General features: G+C 37.6%; 2 protein-coding genes across 5 annotated transcripts in view; one reads left to right on the forward strand and one right to left on the reverse strand.

The window, feature by feature from the left end:
- Positions 1-362: 362 nt before the first annotated feature.
- Positions 363-24071, forward strand: LOC126970312 (uncharacterized). 3 transcript variants are annotated; one of them, XM_050816156.1, is made up of 9 exons: positions 363-509; positions 594-868; positions 1625-1787; positions 6496-6667; positions 7878-8000; positions 11350-11560; positions 13886-14100; positions 19033-19129; positions 19567-24071. In XM_050816156.1, exons 2-9 carry the CDS (start codon positions 630-632, stop codon positions 19616-19618), a joined length of 1272 nt encoding a protein of 423 aa, XP_050672113.1. In that variant the 5' UTR covers positions 363-509; positions 594-629; the 3' UTR covers positions 19619-24071. The 3 variants fall into 3 exon arrangements, with proteins under 3 accessions (XP_050672113.1, XP_050672110.1, XP_050672112.1); XM_050816153.1 differs by lacking the exon at positions 363-509 and having other exon boundaries at positions 579-868; XM_050816155.1 differs by lacking the exon at positions 363-509 and having other exon boundaries at positions 579-868; positions 7878-7988.
- LOC126970320 (protein-L-histidine N-pros-methyltransferase) overlaps positions 24063-27935 on the reverse strand; it is a 111491-nt gene continuing 107618 nt past the window's right edge. For both annotated transcript variants that reach the window (XM_050816165.1, XM_050816164.1), the window contains exon 5: positions 24063-27881. In XM_050816165.1, coding sequence (XP_050672122.1) covers positions 27667-27881 — 215 coding nt within the window. In that variant the 3' untranslated portion in view covers positions 24063-27666. The remainder of the gene's footprint in view (positions 27882-27935) is intronic.

Raw genomic sequence — 27935 nt, forward strand, 5'->3', positions numbered from 1 at the left:
GACTTACTAAAAGGAAAATATGGAAAATATTCTTTAGAGAATTATACATTAACGGAAATGGTAAAATAACTGATGACTTTAAGACTGGATTGGATTTGATGAAAGAAACTACTATAAATATTCGCTATCGAATATACATAATTGGAAAAGGAAAATGGAAATAATGTAAGATGAAATGAGAAAACTGGATTGGACTTTTTGTAAAACAAAATAGTGAAAATAATAAATACCAAAGAAATGAAAATACTAACGACAAGGCAGTAAGGCCCCTGGCTATAGCCTGTTCGAAAGAACGAATTAATATAAAAAAAAAAAAAAAAAAAAAATGACAATTGTTATTTGACAATGACATTATATTTTAAACAAGCCTTAGATCTGGCTTTTCTGATGAAAACTTTTATTTTTGTGTTATTTATATCCTGAAAGAAACTCCTCGACGTCTATATTATATTGCTAAATTTTAACGTGTCCATTTACCTATTTCTGGTGGAGCTACTTTTTTCATTCTGGTGAGTGCATTTTGTGCAAGTATTTTGCGAAATTTGTATTGATTTTCAAAATTTTTTGTTTCAATTTTAATGTTCAATGTTCAGGATTCCCAAAAGAGGACCTATTTGGATATATACAAAATGGATTTAGCCGAAACGATGAAGAATGTATTGGCTAAGAGTAGCAGTGGATCATCAAGTGCACCAAGCACATCCACTTCGGCATCTACACACGGCGCCGAGGGCTATGTCACAGAGAAGTTGTACATGCTGTTGCAGCTGTATTTACAAAACAAGGGCTGGAGTCCGAGCATAGAGTTACTACAGTGTTTTAGTGATCTCAAAGAGTCTTCCATGTTACCAAGTTCTTCTTATTTGCAGTAAGTTTTCAATTCTTATTAGAATACTCAATGGCCCACTAGTAACATTAAGTCTAAAATAGGTACATAAAATTAACTAATGTTTTTTTTTTTTTATTTAATTAATTATTTCACATAAATCTCATAAAAAAAGAATCTTCAAGTAATGGGTAAGAAAATTATCAATATTAGCTTTTCTTTGTAGTGAGCTGCACTCTGTGTCTTCACAACATATATTCATTTATGGCAAGAAATAGATACATAGACAAACTTTTAGAGAATTGTAAAAAGCTGTTATTTTCATATATATATGCAAATTTGTTCCTATGTATTCATATAATCATTTCTATAGTTTTGGGAATTAAATCAATTATATGTTATATAGTAACACTTGTTCGTTAAAAGTTAGACTTTTTTTATACAAGAACAAGATCTAATGGTCAGTGTTACTCTCTGCATAGTGCCACTCAGTATTCTTGATAACATATTTAATAATATATTTAAGATATAAGATGTTACATCTTATTAGTCAAGTGATTTTACTAGCCACAGCACCCTTCAAAACAACACACAAAGATCAATTGCACAATACTGCTTGATGGCACAAAAAGGTTCCAATCTAAAAAGATTTACACCCATCTAGCTGACATCTGGAAATAATGATTATGAATTAATTTTCACTACTATATTTTGATGTCCTTGAATACTGCCTTTTGTAATAACTAATATTATTATCATTTGGTACATAAAAGTAATTTATTTATAATTTTTCCACAGAATGATGGCATCAAGAGTGGGTCTTGATGCTCAAGGCAGGTTAATATATCGTGAGAATGGTAAAATTATTTTACCTTATGAGCACTTTGCTAATGCAGTTATGTTAAAACACATGAATGGACCTCATGGGTTACATCTCGGACTAGAAGCTACTGTCAGAGCTGTAAGTTAACCAGTTTAATTCAATTTACAAAAAAACATTATACATATTATATGAATTTTTTAGGGATCTATATTTTAAAAGAATCATTTCAATGATCATAACTTTAAGGAGTTCAGCTCCACTCATCAAGTAAAACTCAATTAATATAAATAATTTGCTGTACCTAGAATTAACTCTTTGTAGGTAGGTACTTACAAACAATGATTTTGGTAGGTATACAATGTTAGGCAAATAGATAAAACATAAAACAACCCATATTATGTAAACAATTCAAAACTCAGATATATAAAATAAAATTCGGGTTTGAGCTTGGAACTGGAATATTCTTATAAAGCCAGAATGCTATTATGAATACTTGTACATAGATATGTGTCTACCAGAACTAATGTTTAGGTATTATTACTAGATATAACTACAAGCTTATAGTGTCCCCTACTAGGCTCTGTAAAATAAACAATTCTTTTGCATACAATAGTATTAAATTTTACAATAAATTACCAAAAAGTGTATCTGAATTATCAATAAATAAATTTAAATCTTTTATTAAATGCAAACTCATGTCGAAGGCTTATTACAGTATTGAAGATTACGTAAACAATATTACAATATGGAATTAAATAGTATTATAGTTGTTTTTTATGGATTATATGGTTCAGCCTTGTGTTGTTTTGCTAGTTTGCATTGTTTTGAAAATATGTTTAAACTTTTATGTAATTAATATGTATGCATTTTTGCATACATATTAATTACCAACATTGCACCAACGTTTTTGCTCCATTGTTCTATTTTATAAAACAATTTTCGAAAAAAGAAAACACTATAGACCAGGGTCGATAATTTTTGAAACCAAAAAAAATTATAGTAGGATGAAACCCATTGGAAGAAGAAGCGAATATAACATAAAAGAAAAAAGGAAAAATAAATTACAGGTGATCTTTTTTTTTTTTTGAATGCCTGACGTCTACGTGTTGCGGATGGTACTTTGCACGTAATGTCCGATGGTGGAATTCGGCCGCTGGAATCAACCCGGACAGCTCCTCTGATCACTCCCCGTGATAAATGCGGTAGAAGATGCAGAGAGAACCCACATCTCTACGCAATGCTAGAGAATCAAGCCGATCGGAGATGACTTGATCGTCGATGATTCGAGCCGCTCTTCGTTGTATGCGGTCAAATGGAAGAAGCTGGTACTGGGGAGCACCCGCCCAGAGGTGAGAACAGTACTCCATGTGAGGCCGAATTTGCGCCTTATAAAGTTGCAGGCGGTGGCTTTTAGTGAAGTACTGTCTCGCCTTACTGAGTACACCAACCTTTTTAGAGGCCAGTTTGTCCTTCTCTTCCAAGTGACCACGGAACTGAACGTCGCTCGATATATCGACGCTAAGTATGCCAATACAGGCTGTGGCAGTTAGAGGAGTGATCTCGAATCGAGGGGATACGACAAAGGGAGTCTTTTTAGTGGTGAACGCACAAACTTGTGTCTTCTTGGGGTTGAATTGGACTAAATTTTGTCGGCCCCATTCCGAGACTTTGCAAAGCATAGTCTCGATTTCAGACAAGTTTGATCCGGTTCTCGTCGACGCTATCCCGGGACATGTTGGCACGGCCGGTGTAGGAAGCATACCCCGTGCTGTCGTCTGCATAGCAATGAATATTGCTGATTTGCAGCATATCATTGATATGCAGAAGAAACAGCGTAGGGGATAGCACACAGCCTTGCGGGACACCAGAGTTTATGGGTTTTAAGTCGGAGCATGCACCGTTGATAACAACCTTGATGCTCCGATCAGCCAAAAAGCTAGTGACCCATTTGCACAACTTCTCGGGAAGCCCATAGGATGGCAGTTTCGCTATAAGCGCTTTATGCCACACCCGATCAAAGGCCTTCGCTATGTCCAAACTCACGGCCAACGCCTCTCCCTTCGACTCAACCGCTTGCGCCCATTTATGGGTGAGGTACGCAAGAAGATCACCAGCTGAGCGACCCTGACGGAAACCGTACTGGCAGTCGCTGATCAGCTGGTGCCCCTCTAGGTATCCCAAGAGCTGGCGGTTGATGATCGACTCCATTACTTTGGAGAAAATGGAGGTAATGGCAATGGGGCGGTAGTTGGACGGATCTGAGCGTACACCTTTCTTAGGGATCGGGTGCACTAAAGCCGCCTTCCATAATTTCGGGACTACGCCTGATGAGTAGGAGAGCCGGAAAAGACGGGTAAGGACCGGCGCCAGTTCCGGAGCACATGTCCGCAGCACTATCGGGGGAATGCCATCGGGCCCGCTCGATTTGTGAATGTCCAAGGTGAGAAGCGCCTTAAGCACGTCACCATGCCGGATTTTTACCTCCGGCATATATGAATCGCACCGCGGCATATGCGGTGGTGGTGCACCTTGGTCATCCAGAGTCGAGTTGGACGCGAAGAGGGAGCCCAGGAGATCAGCTTTCTCTTTCGCGTCATGGGCCAGCGAGTCATCATCCCTGTGCAGTGGCGGAATGGCTGGCTGGCAGAAGTTTCCTTGGACAGCATTGGCGAGCAACCCAGCAAGAAGGCGTGCAAGTCTCTCGCCAATTCTGCCAATGTGCTTCGACTTTGCGTCAGCAATAACTCTTTTGAAGGACCTGGAGGCATGATTGAAGTGTTTTTTAAGTTCGCTGGAATTCACATCCTTAGATACCACCGCATTGACCCAAGCCTGATAGCACTCCTGCTTTCGGCGAGAGGCCATTTTGCAGGAGCGGTCAAACCATGGTTGGGACCTGCCACCGATAGGCACAGAGGAGGATGGAATGAAGAGTTCCATACCTTGCAGTACCACATCAGCAACAGCGTCAGCAGCGGCATCTGGATCTCCCAGCGAAAAACAGATCTGCCTCCACGGGTAGGATGCAAAAAAGCACCGCATCTCGTCCCACTCTGCTGACCTATAGTGCCACACGCGGCGACAGCCTAAGAAGCGGGGCCGTGTTGGGCGCGTGATCGGCACGGTGCTTCGGATCAGGCAGTGGTCCGACGATCCCAGAGGAGGGTCAATGGAAACTAGGTAGCCGTCCGGATGTGAGGTCAACAGAAGGTCCAACAGTGAAGGTGTATGATCTTGCACATCTGGGATTCGCGTTGGCGCAATAACCAGTTGCGTCAGACCATATGCTAAGGCGAAGTCGTGAACAGATCTCCCTGCATGATCGGTGGTACGTGAGCCTAGCCATTCGGCGTGGTGGGTGTAAAAATCGCCAAGAAACACGATCTCTGCAGTGAGGATCTGCTCCATCACGGAATCTGTAGTCATTTGGATGTGTTCGAGGAGCCGGTCAGTCTCTGCGTTACCGCTATGGGACCTATACAGGCATGCGTAGATTCGCGGATGGTCATCGCAGTCTACACGCAGCCAGATGATGGATAGGTCATGTCCTTCAAGAAAACTCAGGCGTCGAGAACAGACATCCTCCCTGACGTAAACGCACACGCCAGCCCGTGGTATAAAGGAGTGTTCCAAATTATACCCCGGGTAGGAAAGGTAAGATGAATCAGCCAGGGAGGATATCTGTGTCTCGGTTAAAAAGAGCAGGGCCGGCTTCGCCGTCTCCAGGTGAAAGTGGACGGCATTTAAATTTGAGCGAAGCCCCCTGATGTTGCAAAAGTCCACAGCGAGTGTGGAGGAGGGTGGTTTGAGCCTCCTGCTCTGTCTGCCCCGAGTCAGCGCAGATTTACCCCCTCCAGAATACGCGGGGCAGCCTGGGCAACCACTGTTAGGTACAGGCCCTAATTGTGGACGCCCAGGGACGGATTTTCCAGGGCTGCATAGCCTAGTACCGTCCTGGAGTAGTCTCGTTTTAGTCTGTGCTGCCATTTGTATTTGGGAGGGGGGGTGTCGGCCTCCGGATACCCCACTCACCGGACGAAACACAGCGGCATAGCCGCTATTTCACGCCGGTTTCGAGTGGGGGAGTGGTATTTCTCCAGGCGTGCCGGCCCAATTCGGTTGTGTCCGTGAGGACCCAACATGGCACTACCACTCCTAATCTGAGGCTGGGAAGTGGAAAAGAGGGGGTGTTTAAGGGTAAAACAATTTTTATCTCGATTTCTGGTGAAGACCTATGGACAAAAATTAAATAGCAAAGTTGTGGTAATTTTTTTTCCATGAACCTTGGTGAAGTTACCTTTCAATATCCCAAAAAAAACCCTCATTGTCAATCAAAAAATATGACGGGATCAAAATATCAGCTTCTTCAAAACAGTCTAGGTAGGCTTTATGTTCGTTGAAATCTCTACTTTCTTATGGTGTGAAAAAAATATACATTACTATGGTAAATGTTCAGAAAATTTAAGCCCATCACAAAGCATTTCATAGTAAATTCATACCTAATTGTAATTTAAGTAAAAAGGATACTGATTCAGTGTTATATTATCCTTTTTTTATAAATAGATTTGCATTTCCCGACCTCAGACCACCCATAATATATTTTTCCTTTAATTTTTTTATATTCTCTTTCTTTTCCAATAGGTTTCATCCTTGTATTATTTTTTTCACTTTTTATCATTTTCAAAGGCTTCAGCACTGGTCTACTAGACTAATTGATATTCATTATAACTTTAAGATTCTCTACGCGCCAATCCTCTCCACCATATAACAATTTTATTTTTAACTCTTGCGTCCTGATATTCCCACCACAAATAATAATTATTATTACAAGAATATTGTTTTATAGGTTGTAGAGTCTTACACAATTGGAAGAGAGCAGTTTGGAATGGAGAAAGAATTCATTGTGGAGGTTGTACAGAACTGCCCGAACCCTGCATGCCGCTATTACAAGAATCAATTAGAGATGACCCAGAAGTCTATACAGCAACATCTTTCTCAACAACCTACTTATATACCAGGTATGTACTGATATTAATACAAATGCTGTTTGAAGTGTTGTGTTTTACTGTTGCGTTGCTAGGTATTTTACTCTGTATAAAACAAAGTGTGTTTGTATGTTCCCTTAAACTAGAAAATAGTTAGTACAATTGAAATGAAACTCTGGAAACATATATAGTGACATGACCGCTCCAACCAATATAGCTATGTTAGGTTGCACTGGTGGTGATTTTTTTCTTTTCGGTCTTTTACTTTCGGTCAAAATGTCGAATTTTTTTGGCGAAGCAAAACGCACCAGTCCAGCTGTTGTTGAAAATAAACTAATTCGTTCTACTTAATAATCGCGTCTTTCATCTGAAGAACTATTATTGATAATACTACATTAGTTTGAATTACTACTCTGTTATGTTATGTTCAAATGTCAGGAATATGGTTGTACAATCGCAATTTTATAAAAAAAAGTGTGTGCGTGTAATCTTTACGCGCGATTGAAATAAAACGAAATAAAACCTTATTCCTAAATAACTTTAGGAATAATTAACAGATACATAAATACATTAATTAAGGCTTAAGCCATCTTCCAACTAAGGACTCAACCACAATATAACCTCATCTTTTGGGCAAATTTGGCATTTCATTCTCTACCAAGAATGAAAAAAAAGTCTTTTTAATTATATTATTTTAACATGTTAGATTTTATTTATTTTACGAAGATTGATATAGAATAATATTGATATTATTCATTAGAAAATAAACACTTTCACTTTTTACAGGTCAAGTCATTATCAGGTTCTTCTCTTCTTCTATCTTTGTTTATTGTTTTTCTCTTTTATTCTTATTTATTTATGAAAGAGTAAAATATTCCTGGGATCCTCCGTTTTATTTAACTGATTATTATTCTCATTTTATATTCTATTTATAATTTTTAATACCATTCCACAATTTAAAATTTTCACTCATAAAATAAAATATTGAAAAATAATTGAAATTAATAAATTGTAGGTTAGATTATTAATTACCACATATCAATATAACGTTGTTTTTGAATTTTAACGAATATGGCTGTTTGGGCTCGAACCCTTTGCCTTTCCTAATAATGGACGTATAAACCAAAAACCGGATGGTACAGAAATGTGACGCCATCTTGCCGTAAAGGACTTCCGTTGCATAGTCGTCCAGTTACCTCTTAGTCGCGCCTAAAGAAATTTTACTTAAAAATATGGTTTACAGATGCAGGCAGCTCAAACTTGTCTGACAGTCAAGCAGTAGAGAGACTGTTGAGAGGAACAGCATTGCCACAAGACTATCAACTGCCTCTTGCGCCCCATTTAGCTGCCCTCAGTGAGTTGTTAAGTAAAAATCATATTTACTTATTTTATTAACCATTACTACACCTGATAGTATGTTACTGACCAATGAATCCTACTAATATTATAAATGTGGAAGTTTGTATTTCTGGATGTCTGTTTGAACTTCTTTAACGCAAAATCTACTGAATAGATTTTGATGAAACTTTACAATAATATAGCTTACACACCAGAATAACAAATAGGCTATAATTGTGTGAATTATACAAAATATAAAAGAAGTGTGATTGTTACTAAAGAATACAACTAGCGCCGTCTCTTATCAACTAGCAAGCAAAAGATCAATACAATTTAAATGGCAAAACAACGTTTGCCGGGTCAGCTAGTATAACATAAAAAAACATGCCAATGGACCTCTTAACTCATAACTGTGTTTATATATTAGATTACATTCGATTTTGCGGTTGATTCAACCACAGTGCCCCTGAAAACGTGACCTGGAAAGGTCTCGAAACGTCGGGTTAACTAAAATGATAATAAAAATGTAATTTTTACGCAAAATCTGCTGTTACAATGACACGCGTTTTCATCATTTAAAAAGTGTTTTATTTAAATGTGTAACACTGGCGTTAGTCAAAGAAAATACTACTATTACTTAACAAAAAATAGCTCCATAGTAAACCATCTAATATACTAATGCTTCTATGCCTCTATGGCATTCATATAAATAAGCTAGGCGATAGTAGAAGTACGTGGGAGAGGATTTACCTACAACCCCAGGGAAAATCTCAGGCACTGATTGGATTTCCTCCGCTGCCACACAATGGATCCACACTGGAATTTAGAAATCTGACTATCCCTGTTGTACATGGTACCCTGTTTTTTTGTGACTAAATATTTTGATGAAATTCGAGCACAAGAAAGTAAATAACAACTTTTTAGATTCTTACAAAACCTTCATAATTATTAAATAAATAATTGACACACTCTTTAAAGCAGAAGTCTATGATACTTTTGATTTTTATTTCTAACTTACATTGAATTCAAAATTAAGTTATTGAATAGAATCAATGTTATCACTTTATACTCCAGATTAATTGCTAAATTTTCTGGTTTCACTAACGCAACTAAGCTGTGAAGAAGCCACAAGCAATATATTTCAATGCTGAGCAGCCTTATAAAGTGTTTTAAACTGTAATTATAACTCAAAAAATGCAGTCGAATTCTTTCTAAATCATTAAAAAAAATATAGGTACCTTTGAATTAGTGTCTTCATTCAAAAAAGGAATGTTCTTTGTTAAGCTTGCATTCAAACAATCGTAGCGATATACAGTTACTGGTCTATATATAATTATTTTATGTTTTTCAATTTCCTTTTATAATAATTAAGATATGCTAATTCTTGACTTCTGACCTATTTAGAAAAAAACAATGTTCTACCTACATGACAGTCAGGTTTTAGGAAACAACACAGCACAACTACAGCCCTAATAGATGTAATAGACGTACTTTCTTCACAAGATGCAGGGGAAGCTACTGTTATGGTTCTATTAGATTTTTCCAAAGCATTCGATTCCATTAATTTCGATCTTCTCTTAGCTAAATTGCGATTCTACGGCGTAGGAGAAAGAACTTTGCGGTGGTTTTCGAAATTACTAACCATGACGGAAATGTGACCACTTCGCGGCCTCTCCCAATTAAAAAAGGGGTACCTCAGGGGTCTATCCTAGGTCCCTTATTATTTACTCTGTACACAGCGGACGTGGTTCAACATATCAAATATTGTAAATTTCATATGTTTGCTGATGACATACAAATTTACCTGTCTTTCAAGCCGTATGACAAGGAAGCTTTCAATACAATTACCTCAGACCTTAATCGGATCTTTGACTGGTCGAAATCCAATGGATTGCTATTAAATTCGAAAAAAACGAAATATATGGTTATAGGTACTCGGCATCAAGTTAAAAAAGTAGTAACTGGTAAACCCAACATTAAAATTAATAATGAACAAATAGAGAGGGTAACCGAGGCCCGAAATCTTGGCTTGCTCAAAGACGAAAACTTACGTTTCGAAAAATATATAATTCAGATTGTTCGTAGTTGCTTTTATAGACTGAAAGTACTATACCGAATCAGAAACTCAATAAAAAAAGAACTACGTGTACTCCTCTGTGAATCTTTGATTCTTTCCAAATTTAATTATATGGATGCAGCCATAGGTCCACGCTTTTTGGAGCGTACTAAACGTCTCATACAACGTGTTCAAAACGCTTGTGCAAGATATTGTTTCTCCATCCCGCGGCGAGACCACGTTACTCCTTATTTGAATAGAGAGTCATTATTAAAAATGGGGAGTCGTATGAAATTGCACTTTGCTACTTTACTATTCGGTATAATAAAGAACGAAATCCCTATTTATCTATTTAAAAAGTTAAAATGGAGATGTGATGCTAACATTCCACATAAGTCCCGCGCTTCGCATGACTCTTTAAATATACCCATCTTCCACACATCCGCATTTCGTGGTAGCTTTCGCTACGCAGCCACTAAGTGTTGGAATAACCTGCCACCACCACTTCGAAATTTGCACTCAAAGGAATCTTTTAAGAATAACTACAAAAAGCTATTATTTCACGAGCAAAAACTAAATTAAATACATCGATTGTAGTGAGGATGGGTATCAAAATGGATATATTTTATCTATATAATATTATATTACTCATGCATTTTTTATATATATTTTTATTAAATACTTGTGTAGCTAGTGGGGATGTACTTTAATGCGTGTATCTGCATCACTACGTGACATATATTTTCTTTTCAGATTTATAAATTTGTTAAGTTCTGAGCTTTGTTTGTTAGATATAGATATACGATAAATATTTAAATATTATAATTATTTTTTCACACATTACTGCCAAAATAGCTCGCACGGAAAAAATATATTAGGAAGTTCATAATATCAGTGTTAGGAAAATACGTCCTAACGTTTGCTGAGAACTTTCCTTTTTGCGAATCGCGCTGCTGCCTCGTTTTCTAGTTATTAAATAAATAAAACTTACATGTTTTAAAGCATTAGTCTTTATTGTTTTTTAACATTTGTATTGTTATTTTTTCTTTTCTTTATTTAATGTTAATTGTTCATATCTATTGTAATTGTAAAAAAATTGGTGGCAGTTTTTCGCAAATAAAAAATTATTATTATTATATTATATTAATTGCCCATAGTAATCTGAATCTATTTTGTTATGTGTGCCATTTAAACAAACTGAATAATTATATTATTTATTCGATATTTAGTTTGGTATACAACATACCTCAAGGTATCAAAGGTGGGCATAATTGTTTGGACTATTGGTAATGTCCTTTATCAATCATTTTTACAATTCCAGCAAATTTAGCTGGTGATAAGTCTGAGCGGCGGGCTGCGGAGAAGCTGACTCAGCACCAACAGATGTTGCTGCAGCATCAGAACAGGTCGCTAGGTCACCAGTCGTCAGTGGACAAGTACGCGCAACGGTCCACCTCGCTGTCGCAATCAAATCTAGAAACAAAATCAAAACACCATTACAGTGACGAACACAAATTAACCGACTTCTTAAGGTAAGAGTCAACAAACATGTTGTTTCCTGTATAATTGCTCAAACTCTGTATTTTTAAGATAATAAGTTAAAAGGAAGGGATTTTGAAAATCCAAAATTAACTCGAAACATAATCTGCGTTTTTTATAAACGCGAAGTAAAGTTATTCCAAATTTTAAACTTTTTTGTCTTTATCTTACCTTTGTCTCTGCAGAATTGCATGACAAGGAGAAGTAATTTTTTAACTTTGAGTAACTTTTCATTGCGTTTATTAATAAGACAATGTTTAGCCAGATGTTAGCGCAGTACTTTCACTTGTTGCTTGCATACTAAAAACTTGCAAATAGTGCTTGCATATTAAACTCAAAATAGTGTCTCTGTGGTTATTGGGTTGCCATATAATATAGAGCCCGTGTACGACGTGGTCCAAAAAGCATCAAAGTATACTTGCGGTGTAAATGGGGCACGTTATATATACGTGATAAAAGTTTCGTACTTCTAGCTAATCGGAACTATTTGAATTTCGAATGTTACATTTTTTGAAACGTTGCAACCTTCTTAGTAACAAAAAAAAAACAATTGGTGGGAAATCATTTGTCATAGCGTTCAATCAGTACGTAGAAAACATGACTTCAGATCTGTGGTCCTCCTGTTTTACAAAATGCTTCGATCGCATGAAAAAATGTTTAAAATGTAAAGGAGAGTATTTTGAAAAGCAATAGACATAATTTTTTGGTTAGGACATGTTTTTTTAAGTTACGCAAAACTTTTAGTGTGACCTAAGTATAGGACGTAAGTGTGGCCATATTGTTGAGGACTTCTCCTATCACTTTTCAGTTCTCAAAATGTGCTAGATACTTTCCATAAAGTAGCACATGGTCGCGATGTTACGTAAGTAGTGATCTGTCTTTGGCCCAATATTTTGCAATTGCTGCTTTATTAGTATAAAACCAGTTACTTATGCTTTTTTCGTTCAATCGACTTTTCATCTTCCCCTACCCATTGCTCCGTCGTTTTATTTAGTTCTGTTTAATTTGTTGTAACGAAGGCCTGACCATTATACAGAATAGGCCCCTCGATGACGGCTCCTTTAAAGGTTTTGGTATTAAATGCACAAATTCAAGAAATATATTATAGCTTCTTTGACAAAAAAGGCTTACTATAATATAGTAGATTATATAAAAGGTAATGGTGCATGGTTCATGTATGGTTCTGCGCAGGCCATATAATTTTATATTTAATAGGCAAACTTTTTATATGATTTAAAAGATTGGCTAGGAGTTTCTTATCAGTTCTTCTCCCCATGTCAAAGCCCCTTTATGTACCGATGTAGCTTCATGACGTTTACCAAGTGTTGTTGCAGTATTTTATGTTATTGTCATTCCCTATTGTAAATAGATAACAAAGAAAAAATGGCGTGCGTACAAAGTACACATGTCAGAAGTGAAACTTCTTTGGAAAACTAATTTTAAATCAATTATCCTAATCTGTTCACTAAACCAAATGTTTTTTGTCAATATTAGAAATTATTAGATGTTCTACTTACTGCTCGATACAAAGTTAGTGGAGAAGATGTACTACGTTTTCGCTGCCGCGCGCTGAACCTGTACGATATAACTCTAGTAGGGAAGATGTTCTACTAACTAGCGACCGCGCACTAAACCTGCACGATACAACGCTAGTAGCGAAGTTGTTCTACTTACTAGCGATGCCATGTGCCTTCATGTTACGTTCGCTCTTTCTCACCCTATCTCAATCGGTCTCAATCTCCCTCTCCCTCTTCTTGGATAAAAACGTCCCACAAGAAAATTCTTGACACTATTCGCACATATAGACACTGGATTAAAAAATGATCCCAAATTAGTTTTCTGCACCCTCGAGAACCTCGGATTCGATATTAATTTTGTTGAAATCATAATTTTGGGCTGCGGCCATCTTGTATTTCAAAAATGCTCCCAAATTCGTTCTCTGCAACCGCGAGAACCTCTAATAAGATATCCAAAATGTTGAAATCATAATCTTGCGCGGTGGCCATCTTGGATTTAAAAAAAAACCTGCACGATACAAGGCTAGTAGGGAAGCCTAAGAGTAAGAAATACTCTTCCTCAATCGGTGTCAATCGCTCTTTCCCTTGAAAAAAAACCTCCTTCACGTGTTGAACAAAATCGTCCCACATTTTCGTGACGCTCTATTTCGTTTCATTCGTATAAAATTTACCCTCATGCGCCTAAAGAAGTTTCACTTCAATAATATACATATTTCTATTTATATGAGGACGTATACGATAGCGAAATAATTAAAATAATGTGTACTTATTATATATTAATAGGTGTTTTTATTACGACAGAGCAAATTTAGATAGCCTGGAGTCTCTGTCGAGCGGCGGCGCGACCGTAGCGGCAGCAGGTGCGGGCGCGGGTAGCGGTGCGGGGGGCGGCGGGGGGCAGGAGCGGGTGGTGCGGGCGTTCGCGGAGCTGGCCCGCAACCTGCAGCGGATGAGACCGTGTGTGCGGCCCGCCATGTGCAAGCCGTACGGGAAGCAGAGCGAGCAGCTGCAGAAGAGTGAGTAGCGTGCGGTCACGGGCACGAACATGTTGTACATACTACGTTCGCGGAGCTGGCCCGCAACCTGCAGCGGATGAGACCGTGTGTGCGGCCCGCCATGTGCAAGCCGTACGGGAAGCAGAGCGAGCAGCTGCAGAAGAGTGAGTAGCGTGCGGTCACGGGCACGAACATGTTGTACATACTACGTTCGCGGAGCTGGCCCGCAACCTGCAGCGGATGAGACCGTGTGTGCGGCCCGCCATGTGCAAGCCGTACGGGAAGCAGAGCGAGCAGCTGCAGAAGAGTGAGTAGCGTGCGGTCACGGGCACGAACATGTTGTACATACTACGTGGGAGCGTGAGTGAGGACTAGATTATGGGTACTACGACGGCGCCTATTTCTGCCGTGAAGCAGTCATGTGTAAGCATTACTGTGTTTCGGTCTGAAGGGAGACATAACATCCTATGTCCTAAGATGACGAGCGCAATTGTTGTGCCGCTCAGAATTTTAGGTTTTTCAATAATCCTGAGCGGCACTGCATTTTTTTTTTATGGAATAGGAGGACAAACGAGCGTACGGGTCACCTGTTGTTAAGTGATCACCGCCGCCCACAATCTCTTGCAACACCAGAGGAATCACAGGAGCGTTGCCGGCCCTTTAAGGAAGGTGTACGCGCTTTTTTTGAAGGTACCCATGTCGTATCGTCCCTGAACCACCGCACAAGGAAGCTCATTCCACAGCTTTGTAGTACGTGGAAGAAAGCTCCTTGAAAACCGCACTGTGGAGGACCGCCACACATCCAGATGGTGAGGATGATATCCTAACTTGTGGCGTGTCGTGCGAAGGTGGAATTCGGCGGCAGGAATCAGGTTAAACAGCTCTTCGGAACATTCCCCGTGATAAATGCGGTAGAAGACACACAATGAAGCGACGTCTCTACGCAACGCCAAGTGATCCAGCCGTTCACAGAGCACTGGGTCCCCGACAATTCGAGCTGCTCTGCGTTGCACGCGGTCAAATGGATCGAGCTGATACTGGGGTGCGCCAGACCAGAGATGACAGCAATACTCCATGTGTGGCCGGACCTGCGCTTTATAGAGCGCTAGTATGTGGGCCGGCTTGAAGTATTGCCGTGCTCTATTAATGACGCCCAGTTTCTTTGAAGCCAATTTGGCTTTGCCTTCCAGATGACCACGAAATTGGCAATCGCTCGAGATTTCAAGACCCAGTATTCCGATACTAGGCGAGGCTTTGAGGGAAGTGTTGTCGAAAAGCGGTGATACGACAAATGGGGTTTTTTTACTGGTAAACGCGCAAACTTGAGTCTTCTGGGAGTTAAATTGGACAAGGTTCAATTTTCCCCATTCCGCGACCTTTCAAGAGAGGACTCGATAGAAGACACAAGTTTCTCCCGGCACTGGTCGACGATTTCCCGAGAGAGACCTGCATGGCCCGTGTATATGGCATCACCAGTGCTGTCGTCTGCATAGCAATGAATGTTGGAGGTGTCCAACATATCATTGATATGTAGAAGAAACAGCGTGGGAGACAGCACACAGCCTTGGGGCACTCCAGCATTCACGGGCTTCGGGTTCGAACAATATCCGTCAACAACGACCTGTATGCTACGCCCAGTGAGGAAGCTGGAGGTCCACTTGCACAAGCTCTCGGGAAGCCCAAAGGATGGAAGTTTGGAGAGAAGCGCCTTGTGCCATACACGATCAAAAGCCTTCGCTATATCCAGGCTAACTGCCAGGCCTTCCCCCTTGCTTTCAATAGCCGCAGCCCAACTATGTGTCAGGTATACCAGAAGATCACCTGCCGACCGACCATGGCGATACCCGTATTGTCGGTCGTTGATCAACTGGTGACCCTCTAGGTATACCAAGAGCTGACGGCTAATTATGCTCTCCATGATTTTGGAGAGCAGGGAGGTAATAGCAATAGGCCTGTAGTTTGCCGGATCCGAATTGTCTCCTTTTTTTTGGATCGGATGGACAAGGGCAGACTTCCATGAGTCAGGGACTACGCCTTTAGAATTAGAGTGCCGGAATAAACGCGTTAGCACCGGCGTCAACTCAGGGGCACACGTTCTAAGCACGATTGGAGAAATGCCGTCCGGCCCGCTCGACTTCCTGACGTCCAACGAAAACAGAGCTCGCCTAACAGTTTTCTGTCTGAACTGTACTTCAGGCATAAAGCTCTGACACCGCGGGATGGTCGGCGGTGCTTTCCGTTGTCGTCAAGAGTCGAGTTGGAGGCGAAAAGAGTGCACAAGAGATCGGCTTTCTCTTTTGCCGTATGGGCCAGGGTGTCATTCCTCATGTGCAACGGCGGCATGGACGGCTGGCTGAAGTTACCAAGAGCAGCTTTCGACAACGACCAGAACTTGCGTGTTCCGGTCGGGTAACTGGAAGCTGCTCGCCGATTTTGACGACGTGTTTAGATTTTGCACGGGCGATTTGCCGCTTAAAAAATCTGGAGGCACGGTTGTATTTCCCTTTTAAGAACTATGCAGTTCGGATCCTTTGTGCCCAGCGCCGCAACCCAAGCTCGATACGCCTGTTTTTTGCAGTCAGATGCTGCTTTACCTGACGCATCGAACCAGGGCTGTGATCTGCCACCGATGGGTACTACAGAGTTTGGTATAAAATATCCATACCCTGTAGTATCACATCGGCTACTGCAACGGCGCAGGCACTAGGATCATCCGAAGGGAAACAAAACTTGCCCCAAGAGTAGGATGCAAAAAAGGCACGCATCCTATCCCAATCTGCTGACTTGTAGTGCCAGACGCGGCGGGTCGCTGGTGGTCTGCGACGTTGGCGTCGGATAGGCACTACACTCCTGACCAGGCAATGGTCGGACGTTCCGAGAGGGGCGTCGACAAAGACCTGGTAACCATCGGGATGTGTAGTCAGCAGAAGATCCAATAAGGACGGCATGTGGCTATCCACATCCGGGAGCCGCGTTGGCGACTCAACCAATTGGGACAGACCATATGCCAATGCAAAATTAGGCACAGATCGCCCTGCGTAATCTGTGGTACGTGATCCAAGCCATTCGGCATTGTGCCCGTTGAAATCACCCAAGACTACGATTTCAGCGGAGGGGATCTGTGCAAGTACGTCGTCAATTGCCGCTTGAACGCAGCCCATGAGATGATCGGTTTCTGCGTTACCACTATGGGACCTGTAGACACACGCATAGATGCGGACGCGATCCTCTAAATCTACGCGGAGCTAGAGAGTGGACAGGTCCCTACCCTCAAAATTGCTGAGACGGTGACAGCAGATATCCTCCCTAACGTACACACATACCCCGGCATGAGGCAAAAAATTGTGCTCAATTTTGTACCCGGGGTACGTTAAATATGACGTATCGCTAGGTCGAGATATCTGCGTCTCAGTAAGGAAATACAAGGCCGGCTGCGCCGTCTCAAGGTGGTGGTGGACGGCGTTTAAATTGGAGTGAATTCCCCTGATATTGCCAAAGTCCACGTTGAGTGTGGAGCGGGGTGCCGAGGTAATATTGCCTCGTTTGTCCTTGGTCATGCGCGGTTCTGTGCCCTCCCCAGAATACGAAGGGCAGCCCGAGCTAGAGTGCCCGGGGAGGGCACTCTATTCGGGTATATCGGCTATTCTCCAACTCTGGTAGAGCCGGTACCCTCCTGGGGTAAAATCTTTTTTAGTAGCGCTGTCATATTCGGGTGGAGGGGGGGGGGAATGGCCACCGGTCCTCGACACTAACCTATGCGAAACATAGCGGCACTAGGCCGCTACTTCACGCCGGTATTCTGTGCGAGTGTGGTAATTAACCCGGACGAGTCTGGCCGGATTGTGCTGACGTCAAAATACGGCAGCGTGACTCTCCCACTTCTAATGGCATTGTAATGGGCAGGGCGTATCAATAAAGATCAGCTGAACGTCCTGTTCGTCTTGTCCCTTATTTTCATAAAAAATACGTAATAAGATTAGGTACTGCCTAAGTAAAAATTGGTTTAGTATGAAACGTGCAGTGAGATTTGACATAAGTTTGAAATAGCAATTACAAAATGCAATTGCGACAAAGTATAATCCGGCTAAGTTTGAAAGCGAACAGTTGCTTAACGGCCGTTTTCAATAACCTATCTATCCTTAGTTTAACTTACTAGAGTTAGAAAAATCCATCCCTTATCACTTACTTACATTTCAATAACCTATCAACAGATAGCACTGGACTATAACAAATAATATAACTATATTGGACATAACTAACGATTGATAAGATCTTGTCATTAAACGGCGATAGCCATCTATCCGTTACTAGAGATACGTTATTGAAAATGGCCGTAAAACGTAGTGGATTCCAGCTATCTCCGTTTTTTTACAAGATTAAAGCCATCATCTGTCAATCTATCAATCGCTGCTCATTTCATACAATCGCTTTTCTAAGATAGATTCATTAGGCTGAACTGGCACGGCGCACTAACGACCTTAGGTGCTGCACAGGGGACGTTTATTGATTTTCCGACGCGGTAGACCCTGTAAATATAGTCGTTAATACGCTTATCATTTTAAAATTTATAACATTTAGTAGGTAATAAGAATGTAAATTAGCTTACCATTTTTTTGCGGTTATCAGTTCAGACTGTAAAAATTTTTATTTGAACTTCCTTTTTAGGTATAAATTGATTTGATCCATGGATCATTGATCCATTGGCCCCTGGCGGCCTTTTTCTTGTTATAAGTTTCTTTCTCTTATCCATATACTATATATAGTAAAATTTTCGAGAAATGTCCTCAGAAACAAGACACTTCCAAACCGATACTAATCCCAATATAACACAAAACTTACATAGTTGTGATCATTAATTAATGTCTAACATGAACTCAACAATCTTTGTAAATATTTTGATGCTTTCGAAATTTCAAAAAATGACATCTAGTATAAATTAACGGTATATTTCAGTACTGCTGGATACAATACAATTGGTTCAGTCACTGCGGAGCTACCTGCCTCCTCCACACATACAGGTCACCTCCTGGAAGAACGACGACAAGCTACGGTAAGTGCCGTCCTTCTTACGTACAGGTAGGCAGAGGTAGAACTGTAGTTCTACAGACAGCGATACTTTCCGTGCCAGTTAGACTTACTTTGGCGTCGATGTCCTCTCTCTGTGGATGTTATGGTCGAAACTAATTAAGATGCTTCTGTGTCTGAAACCGTATATTTTCGCACGATCGCTACTATAACCGGTAACTTCTCACTGAACTGACACTTTATGTTATAGTTAATAGTTTCACCGGCAGCCCCCTTTGCAAAGAGCATGTTTGGCATCGCAAGAAACCAATCCTTGAATGCCAAAGCCTGGATATTATACACCAGGCAACCAGAAAAAAAATACCTGACAACCCAAAAAAGCTTCTTTGCTTTTGATCGGAATTGAGTTCTCTGTAGTAATACAGTCCACTTTAAAAATAATTATTTTTGTACTTTTTTCAGTTCCACCAATATGGAAGAGCTGGAAAGTCGTAAGATAGTAAGTGGTAACTAACAGTTGTGCATTTATTGATGTAGGTACACACACACTAACAAACACACTGTCACATGTTTATTTATATATCACTTGTATTCTGTATTGTTAGGTGTCAAAGTTATATTTGTGCTTGTTTAAACCTTTTAATTATTTTTGTTATATTCGTATTTTTTATATATCCTAGATATATGAACTGTCATATTCAATAACTTTTTCACTGGCATTATTACCTTTTTTTGGTGGTACCTACTGTTGGTTGTATGTGGTATTGGTTTACCCGTTATAAAATATTTTCTTTGTAGAAATATTTGTGCATATAATATTTACACCGCGGTCGCGGCTGTCTTCGAAAGTACTAATAGAACATATACTAAATATATTATATGACATTGTACGAAGGTAATATTTATGAAGAAGAACATGCTTTACAGACTATTTATATTACTGACATAATGTTTCGCACAAATGCAATATATTACTAGTTTTATTTGTGTTATATTTAAAATTCGATTTAAGTATTCGGTATGTACTTTTTGTACTAATGTTTAATTTATGACGTGTGGAGGGGTTGGTTTAACATAATGATTTTATCATATATATATATATATATTAAGTGCATTATTTACACTGTGATAAGTGTAATGTTAGTATTGTATTTAAGAGAGTGCTGTAGTTAAATTAACTTATGGTGATAGAGTTAGGAACTAGAGCTCTATAGGGTAACACAATGAAACACTAATTACCTCCGTATTGTATTACTAAAATCTTAACCAATTTTTGTTGTTTGAAAATTTATTAATCCATTAAATATAAATTTTAAGCAAAAGTATTAAAATTTTAAGCTGGGCGCTCTAAATGGTACTTATACCAATAGAGCTTACTCTATATATGCTGTATGCTGGTAACGACACTTAAAACCAAATAGAGGAAAGAAAAATTACCGCTATAATGGTTATTAATGAAACAGGGTATCAATGTAGGATTCGTGCGGGGCGAAGTTCTGGCGATTTATGAATAAAATTGTGAATTGAACGAAATCTATGTAGATTTGTGATGCAATACGCCACGACTCATACAGAAACTGTTATGAAAAATTGCGCGCTAATCTTTCTCTCCTCCACTCATTACCATAAAAAGTGTTGAATTTCAAATCGGTTTAGTTGACTAGATTACTAACACTAGGGTAAAAGGTTACTCTTTCTGGTGTATAAAACTGCCAGTGTGAGGTAATTAGTGTTTTTTTTATGTTGGCAACCCTGTTTTAGTTTTTCTGCTTACAAGCTTGAAACGGAATTCTAAATTTATTTCCTTCGTCAAAACCCGCCTTTTATTCTTTAACTATTTATTGTAATGTTTATCTAATTGGCTATTTATTTATTGTAACCTTAGTTCGGAATAAGTTTTTGAAGTGACAACATCCCATTGAGCGTATGTGACTAAAGACTGCAAAGTGAACGCTTGTGTAAAGTTGTACGTAAGTTACTTAGTGGACTATTATTTGATTGTGTAATAGCTTTGCCTTAAAAGGTTTTTAAACGGGATGTACTTCACACCAATATATATGGCTGCAACATTGTAATTTAGTGAATGGCCTGGCAGTGCTATTTCGGCAATACTGTCTTAAACAGTCTTCTACATAATTCATTTAATACAATAAGATATTATGAACATACCTTACATTACAGAAAGTAACGGCCCAAGCAATTAAAATCTAAATAACAATACCAAACAGTCCCCATACAGAAAAGGATACATATACCTATAGGTGGCTGAAATTATAACTGACCAGGTAAATATAGCGAATATTAGTAGCCGGAAGGTACTGGAGATGTTCCACCAATTTTGTTGCACCTACTTTATCTTTATAGCCACTGGGTGTAAAACGAGAGAGCAGTATTGCCGATGTCGTGTGCTCGCTTGCACTTTATAGGTTAAGGAATGTACATTTATAAAGTAAAACTACTATAGTTATCTTTGGCATTAATATTAGTTATGAGTGTCGCCTTACTGTGTGGATATTTTTTTTTATAAATAAGTTAAGATTTTCATTTATTTTTAGATGTTTGAACAGTTTCGGTAGATACTAATATTTTTTTTTTAAAGTTTATTATTATGATTCGTGTTTTGCGTGTATCTCTTTATCTTCCAAAAATCACGTTATATGTAAGATTCTAAATAAGATAATATGTTTAGTGCAATAACTAGGCAAAGCCTGAATTCAATTTATATATCTTCAGCGTGTATTTTAAATTGTAAGAGTAGGCGGATAGAAGTTTTAATATTAGATGTGATCGGATTTTATACAGCCTATACATTGATGGACTAGCGTAGTAGGGGTCACCGGTCACTTCGGCTCGACCTTTGCTAACATTAATCATTTTTAATTTATTGTTTGAAATCCCAGTGCGATTGATTAACTGCGCATTAGTTTCCCTAACCGTGTAAGACCCGCGCCCTTTATTGGCAGTTTTGTTAATATTGGTTATTGTCAAGGTATTGTTTTTTATTTTCAATATTGTTGTTTTATAGAGTGATAATTTCAAAAAGCTATACATATTGCGTTTAATCTCCCCAAATTAAATTTGTAAACAACGTAACGAGGAACTTTCTACAAACAAGAAGCGTCACCAATTACAAATTTTATGTAAGGCGCTCGTTGTGAGAAATTCTAGAGACAAAATGATGCGTATTAGGATATTATTCAAAATATTTTTTCTGAGAAAAGTGAAAAAATATTGCCTTTCCAATATAGTAAAAAATATTTTTTATCGATGATGTTATATCGATGACCTCCATTTTGGTATATCATTACATTTTGAAGTGGCAACTTCTTTAGTATTGTTGTGATTTGAAAATAAATGAAACGAAAAAGCGACAGTAAAAAGAGACAGACACATAAATTCGTAAGATTATACGTGGGAGAAAATGAGATAGGAAGCATTATACAGTGTTTTCGTACCAGGCGATCATAGTTGAACAAGAGATTGTCTTATGTATGATGCGAGTATATCTTTATATATTCTGACGTCATGCGCACGACGTATTACTACATGTGAACATAAATATGGTAGCGGTGATAGTAATGTCTTTCATTACGGTTGAAGTCATGTCTTTCATTACGGTTGAAGTCATGTGTCATCGTAGCAACATGTACCAGGACTTCATATGCAGCTTAGAGGTTCTTGCACAATGCACATCTTAAAATGATTATAAAACTGATGACCCGTTGTTATCCGTTGGTGTTCGTGCTCTGCTTCGTGCCACCTCCGCTCGTGCTACAAGTGTTAATACGTATTTGTGCGCGCATGCGTAGTACAAAGCTTGAGAAAAGGCACCAAAAACCCTGTTTTTTTGTATACGTGTACGTATTATACGTTTGTAGAGTTTTTTTTTATTATTTTTATACTAAAATTTTTCATCATTTTTGAAGGTTTGTTGTGACCATGTCTAATATTTTTTATTTTATTTTTTCCCGCATTATGCTGTGTTATAATGCTTGTTTGTTTGTAGTTCTTATTTAATATAAATATCAAATTAATTAGTTCGTAGGTGTCTTATCCATACATTAAAATTACAATGAGGCTATTGTCATTTGTTAATCGGGTCTTTTTCGTGACTGATATATATATATATATGGGGAGCACCATTTATTTTCAAATATCACGAATAAAAAATTGATCTATATTCTATTCAATATCTAATAAAAATAACGCAAATGAGTCATGTTTTAAAATTATTAACAACAATCTATATTAGTTTACTTCTTCTAAATGCTTTTTATTAGTTAACGAGAATATGTATACATGTATTGTTTTTTCTTACATTTTAGTCCATGCTTTGTCAACCATGCTGATTTGGTTGAATGAGCTTTTTATACGACCTATTATATATATTATTATTAGGAAATATTTTCATTTATAAAATTGAAACTGGAACTTAAAAAATATAACATAACATCAAATTAACTCGAATGTATTATTTAAATTATTTTTTCTGTTTCAAATGAATCTCTTCAATTAAAATTTATTATGATTTCTAGTCAAAATTATAAAACCGCGACAATCTGGCATTGTCATCACTATCGTTTTTGTCTTATAGTTGTTTTAAGTTGCGAGATGTATCCATCCGTTATATAAACTATTATTCGTATATTTCATTTATTGTCATTGCTGAATGTACAGCATTTTGTATTGTTTTATATTTTGTCTTTATTGTTTATTGATTTCATAATTGTAATAAATCATCTATTAAAAATATTTCGGCATCTTATATACTGTGATAAATTGATAAAAATGTATTGGGATTTATTTTGGTCTGACTATTGTCTATTTAGTTTTATTTGTGTTAAAAATATCATTTATGTTTTGCCTATAAATAATATGTATAGGGTATATTTTGGCCTTGCCATGTAATTGAGTTAAATGTAAGTAATGTGGAAAAAGCTTGAAATAAACACAATATAAATTATGAACTGGAGAGTTTTATTGTGTTTTAACTTTATGTTTATATTACAAACAACATTTAATCAAAATGGGTATCGATTTAATAAATTTACACTTATTTTAACGAGTAGGTAAATGTAAAGTTCACAATATACAAAGAGTTAAAATATCACAATGTAGAGGATAACGAGGAACATTCGTCTTGTAACAACTGAGTTTATGTGATACGACTCTGTAGTAACACGGCGCGTCATTACATTATTACACATTATTTTAATTCATTATTCACATGTTCACACAGATGAGAAGAGAGTGTCTATCTGTCAGTCCAATCGAGAAGGAAATTCTACCATTTTATTGATATAAGTGGAAGTGAAAACTACTATAGGCGCGCTGAGTGATTTATTTTATGTAATCGAATGAAACTGAGTCATCACGCTCGGCCATGTAACCCACGGATGAAGTCCGTCTGAGAGCTAACTGGGGGAAGCTCGACCAGTCAGAACAAAAAATACTAAATATCGTCTTATGAACCTTATTATGATTTCATATCATCATCCGGTAGGTACATTGATGTTCTGGTGATGGTTGATGTCTTGGAATAGTAAAAGGTTAATATCAAATGAAAATATTCTACGTGGTTGGTTCTTTTTTTTAATGAATTCATTCGGCTCTTATCGTTTTATTTTGTTTTTAAACAACCTACCACACTCACCCTGATGTAGGACCTCCGAATAGTCCGAAACTAGTCGGTAGCGACACTGACAAAAACGTGAGTAAAGCCGTATTAACAGATAATTTTTCACTTCGGGTGAAAAGTGCCAAATGAAAGACGTACGCCCTAACCTTGTAAGGAGACTGATTTACTTTTAGCTTTTTAGTTAAACGTGATTAAATGAAACATTTGATAACAATGATAGTTTTATCCCGATATTCTGAGCAGTTCTAGGAGGCGCGATATAACAGTATTCTACGCGACTTCGTTGCGGGCAGAATTCTCGTAGCTTAGCAGCGCATGTTCTTTCGTCATACCAGATATGCAACGCTACTTCGACAAACAAAACTTGTGACAGAAACACAGACAATACAATACGAATGCCCTCGAAAAATGGACCATACAAAAGCACATCATCATACAATACGCGACATACTTCTTAAATGTTTACATTACATTTGACGTAATGTTGTTAACAACATAAAATTACTGCTATCAGGAATATTTCACTAACGGCCGTTTTCAATGACGTATCTCTAGTTACGGATACATTGCTGTAACCGTTTAATTACAAGATCTCATCTATCCATATTTATGTCCAATATTGATTTGTCTACCTCTAGTAAGTTAAACCAAGGATATTTAAGCTTGTTGTGTTTGAGGTTATTGAAAACGGCCGTTAGTGAATAATAGTTTTTTAGTTTTAGACCTCAAGCCAAGTAAAATTTACAATTAATTAATACATATAAATAAAATTAAAGTGAAGTCTTATAATATTAAAATAACAGCGTTATATTAAATACATACGAATGTTCACTAGTAGGTATTTGTACCAGAGTAACATTTTATTTATTTTTGTCTGTCTTTCTGTTTGTTCCGGCTACTCTCCAAAACGACTGGATCGATTGTGACAGAACTTCCACCGGTATACAGTTTATATTATTATGAGTAACTTACGACCGTTCTCTAGATACGATCTATCATACAAGATTATTTAATCAACACAAATCATCAGACACTAGGATCAATAACAAAAGATTATTAGAACATTTCAATATGATAGATTAAAATATTAATATCGGCTCGTTAATTTACGATTGCATTTGAATGTAAAAATCGACTGTACCGCTTCTTCAATTTTAGAAAATGAATTTGAAGATTTAGAAGAAAATATAAGTGGGAAAATATATTTGGGAAATTCCTAATTTCGATTTAATGGCCACCTGGACGAAAATTAACAAGCCAATGGCGCATCGGATAATTTTTATACTATACCGGTGTTGAATGAATCAGTGATCTATTCTATAATAACCCAAAGTCACCTACACATTAAGTACTTAACATTCATATAATTAGCAAATCGCAATTACGTAAAAAACGTGAACAGCCAATGTTAATATCATAATATTTAAATCAAACGTCAATTTCGTGTAATGTAGACGTTATGATACCCTGATTTAATTATTTGTAATAAATAAATCAATTATTTGTAATAATTAAATCAGGGTATCATTTGCACCGCGGAATGATCGATACTTACGTATTAAGTATATCAAGTTAACATTTCCAATTACCAGGTATAATGTATTCATATAATTTTTAGAATACAATACTGCAATATATAGATACCGTACAAAATGATTACAGTGTAAAAAAAACATTAACCTAAACATTTTTTTATTTCAAAATTTAACCATTAAAAGTAAAATTCTCCCCTTACATAAATAACAACCTTGTCTATCTTAATCTATGGAAAAAATTATTTAATTTCCCAAAACAATTGAAGCTTGTTTTTGAAGATCTATATTACGAATTAAGGTTTTATTAAAAAGTTGAGAAAAAACTGGGGCATTGTAAGTTAAGTATTGAAGATGGAATGTTTATTAAAATGAAGCCCAAATGATTACAGCCTACTCACACATTTAATTTAAAAAAGAACTATTTAAATCCAATACTTGTAAAAATATATTAATAAAGTTTAATTTCACATTGCCACTGACTATAAAGATAAGAAATAGACAAAATATGCTTAATGTAATTTTATATAACAATCAAATATAAAATAGAAATAACATATGGTTTTTATCCGTTTTGAATTCTTTTATAAAAAAAAAACATGAATTTATAATGTGGTTATCAAATAAATAATCTCACTTGTCGCCTTTATGTATTGCAATATGAATGTTACGTTTGTAAAGTTGTTCCACACGACTTAATTATTTGAATTTCGAATTTACCCATTTCCATTTCTCTCATAAAACTTCTATATATTTGTAGAATATAAATACAATTAATTCTAACCCAGAGACAAACATTGAATGTAATTTTTTAGTAATTAATTAAAAATAGTACAATTTAAATGCAATCAACTCCCTACATGTTACAGAATACAATAATGTATTGAGGTTTATTTTATTTAGGAACTAATTAATTAAATTAAACTGATCTTAGGTGACGGTGAACCCTTAATCTTAACATTCTTAGTCATATTCTTACAACATTTCACGCAGGCAGGCAGATTACTTAAGTGTGCAGGGCAGCTACGTCTTACACTCGTGATATGTTAGTCACTTTGTATTAGTGTGCGTGCGTTGCTGAAAATAGAGTCTAACAGTTCACCGCTATTTTTTCGACATGTTCACAGCTGTCACGGTCTATACTTAGACGTATAAATTATTCAAAATTTATTCAATTCGTGGGTATTCTTAAAAGTATAAATAAACCCCCTTATTCATAATAGTCTGCTAACTTAAAGCGTTGCTAATTCTCACTCTGTCTTCTTCTATTGACCTAAGTCAGAACGAGAAAAAACACTCCTTAGCGACTGTTTAAAGTTAGCGGACCATTATGAATAAGGGGGTTAGTATATAAAAATGTAAATTGTGGAAAAATGTTGAAGTTGAATGTGTTCATGGTTTTTTAATTGGTCTGAACACATACACGGAGTCGTCAAGCCAGTAGTAGGCCTGCGCGAAGTCTCCCTCGCAGAGGTACGGGACCTTCGACCAGGCAGCTAGCTCGTACCCCATCTCCTCTTGCATGAACTTCACAAAAGACGACGCCTGCTCTTCGAACCCTGTCCCCTGAATCAATAGACGCTCCTCGGGTTTGTGGTCTTGGGTTACTGCAATCATGTAAGGTTCACTAATTATAATTATTATATAAATTAATTGTATTA

Source organism: Leptidea sinapis, chromosome 20 (assembly GCF_905404315.1).
Source record: "Leptidea sinapis chromosome 20, ilLepSina1.1, whole genome shotgun sequence".
Taxonomy (NCBI): domain Eukaryota; kingdom Metazoa; phylum Arthropoda; class Insecta; order Lepidoptera; family Pieridae; genus Leptidea; species Leptidea sinapis.

Coding starts and splice junctions, on each gene's coding strand:
- LOC126970312 (XM_050816153.1), top strand. CDS start 579: ATGTTCAATGTTCAGGATTCCCAAAAGAGGACCTATTTGGATATATAC. Junction 6,668..7,877: donor ACAACCTACTTATATACCAG/GTATGTACTGAT, acceptor TATGGTTTACAG/ATGCAGGCAGCTCAAACTTG. Junction 19,130..19,566: donor AAGAACGACGACAAGCTACG/GTAAGTGCCGTC, acceptor TACTTTTTTCAG/TTCCACCAATATGGAAGAGC.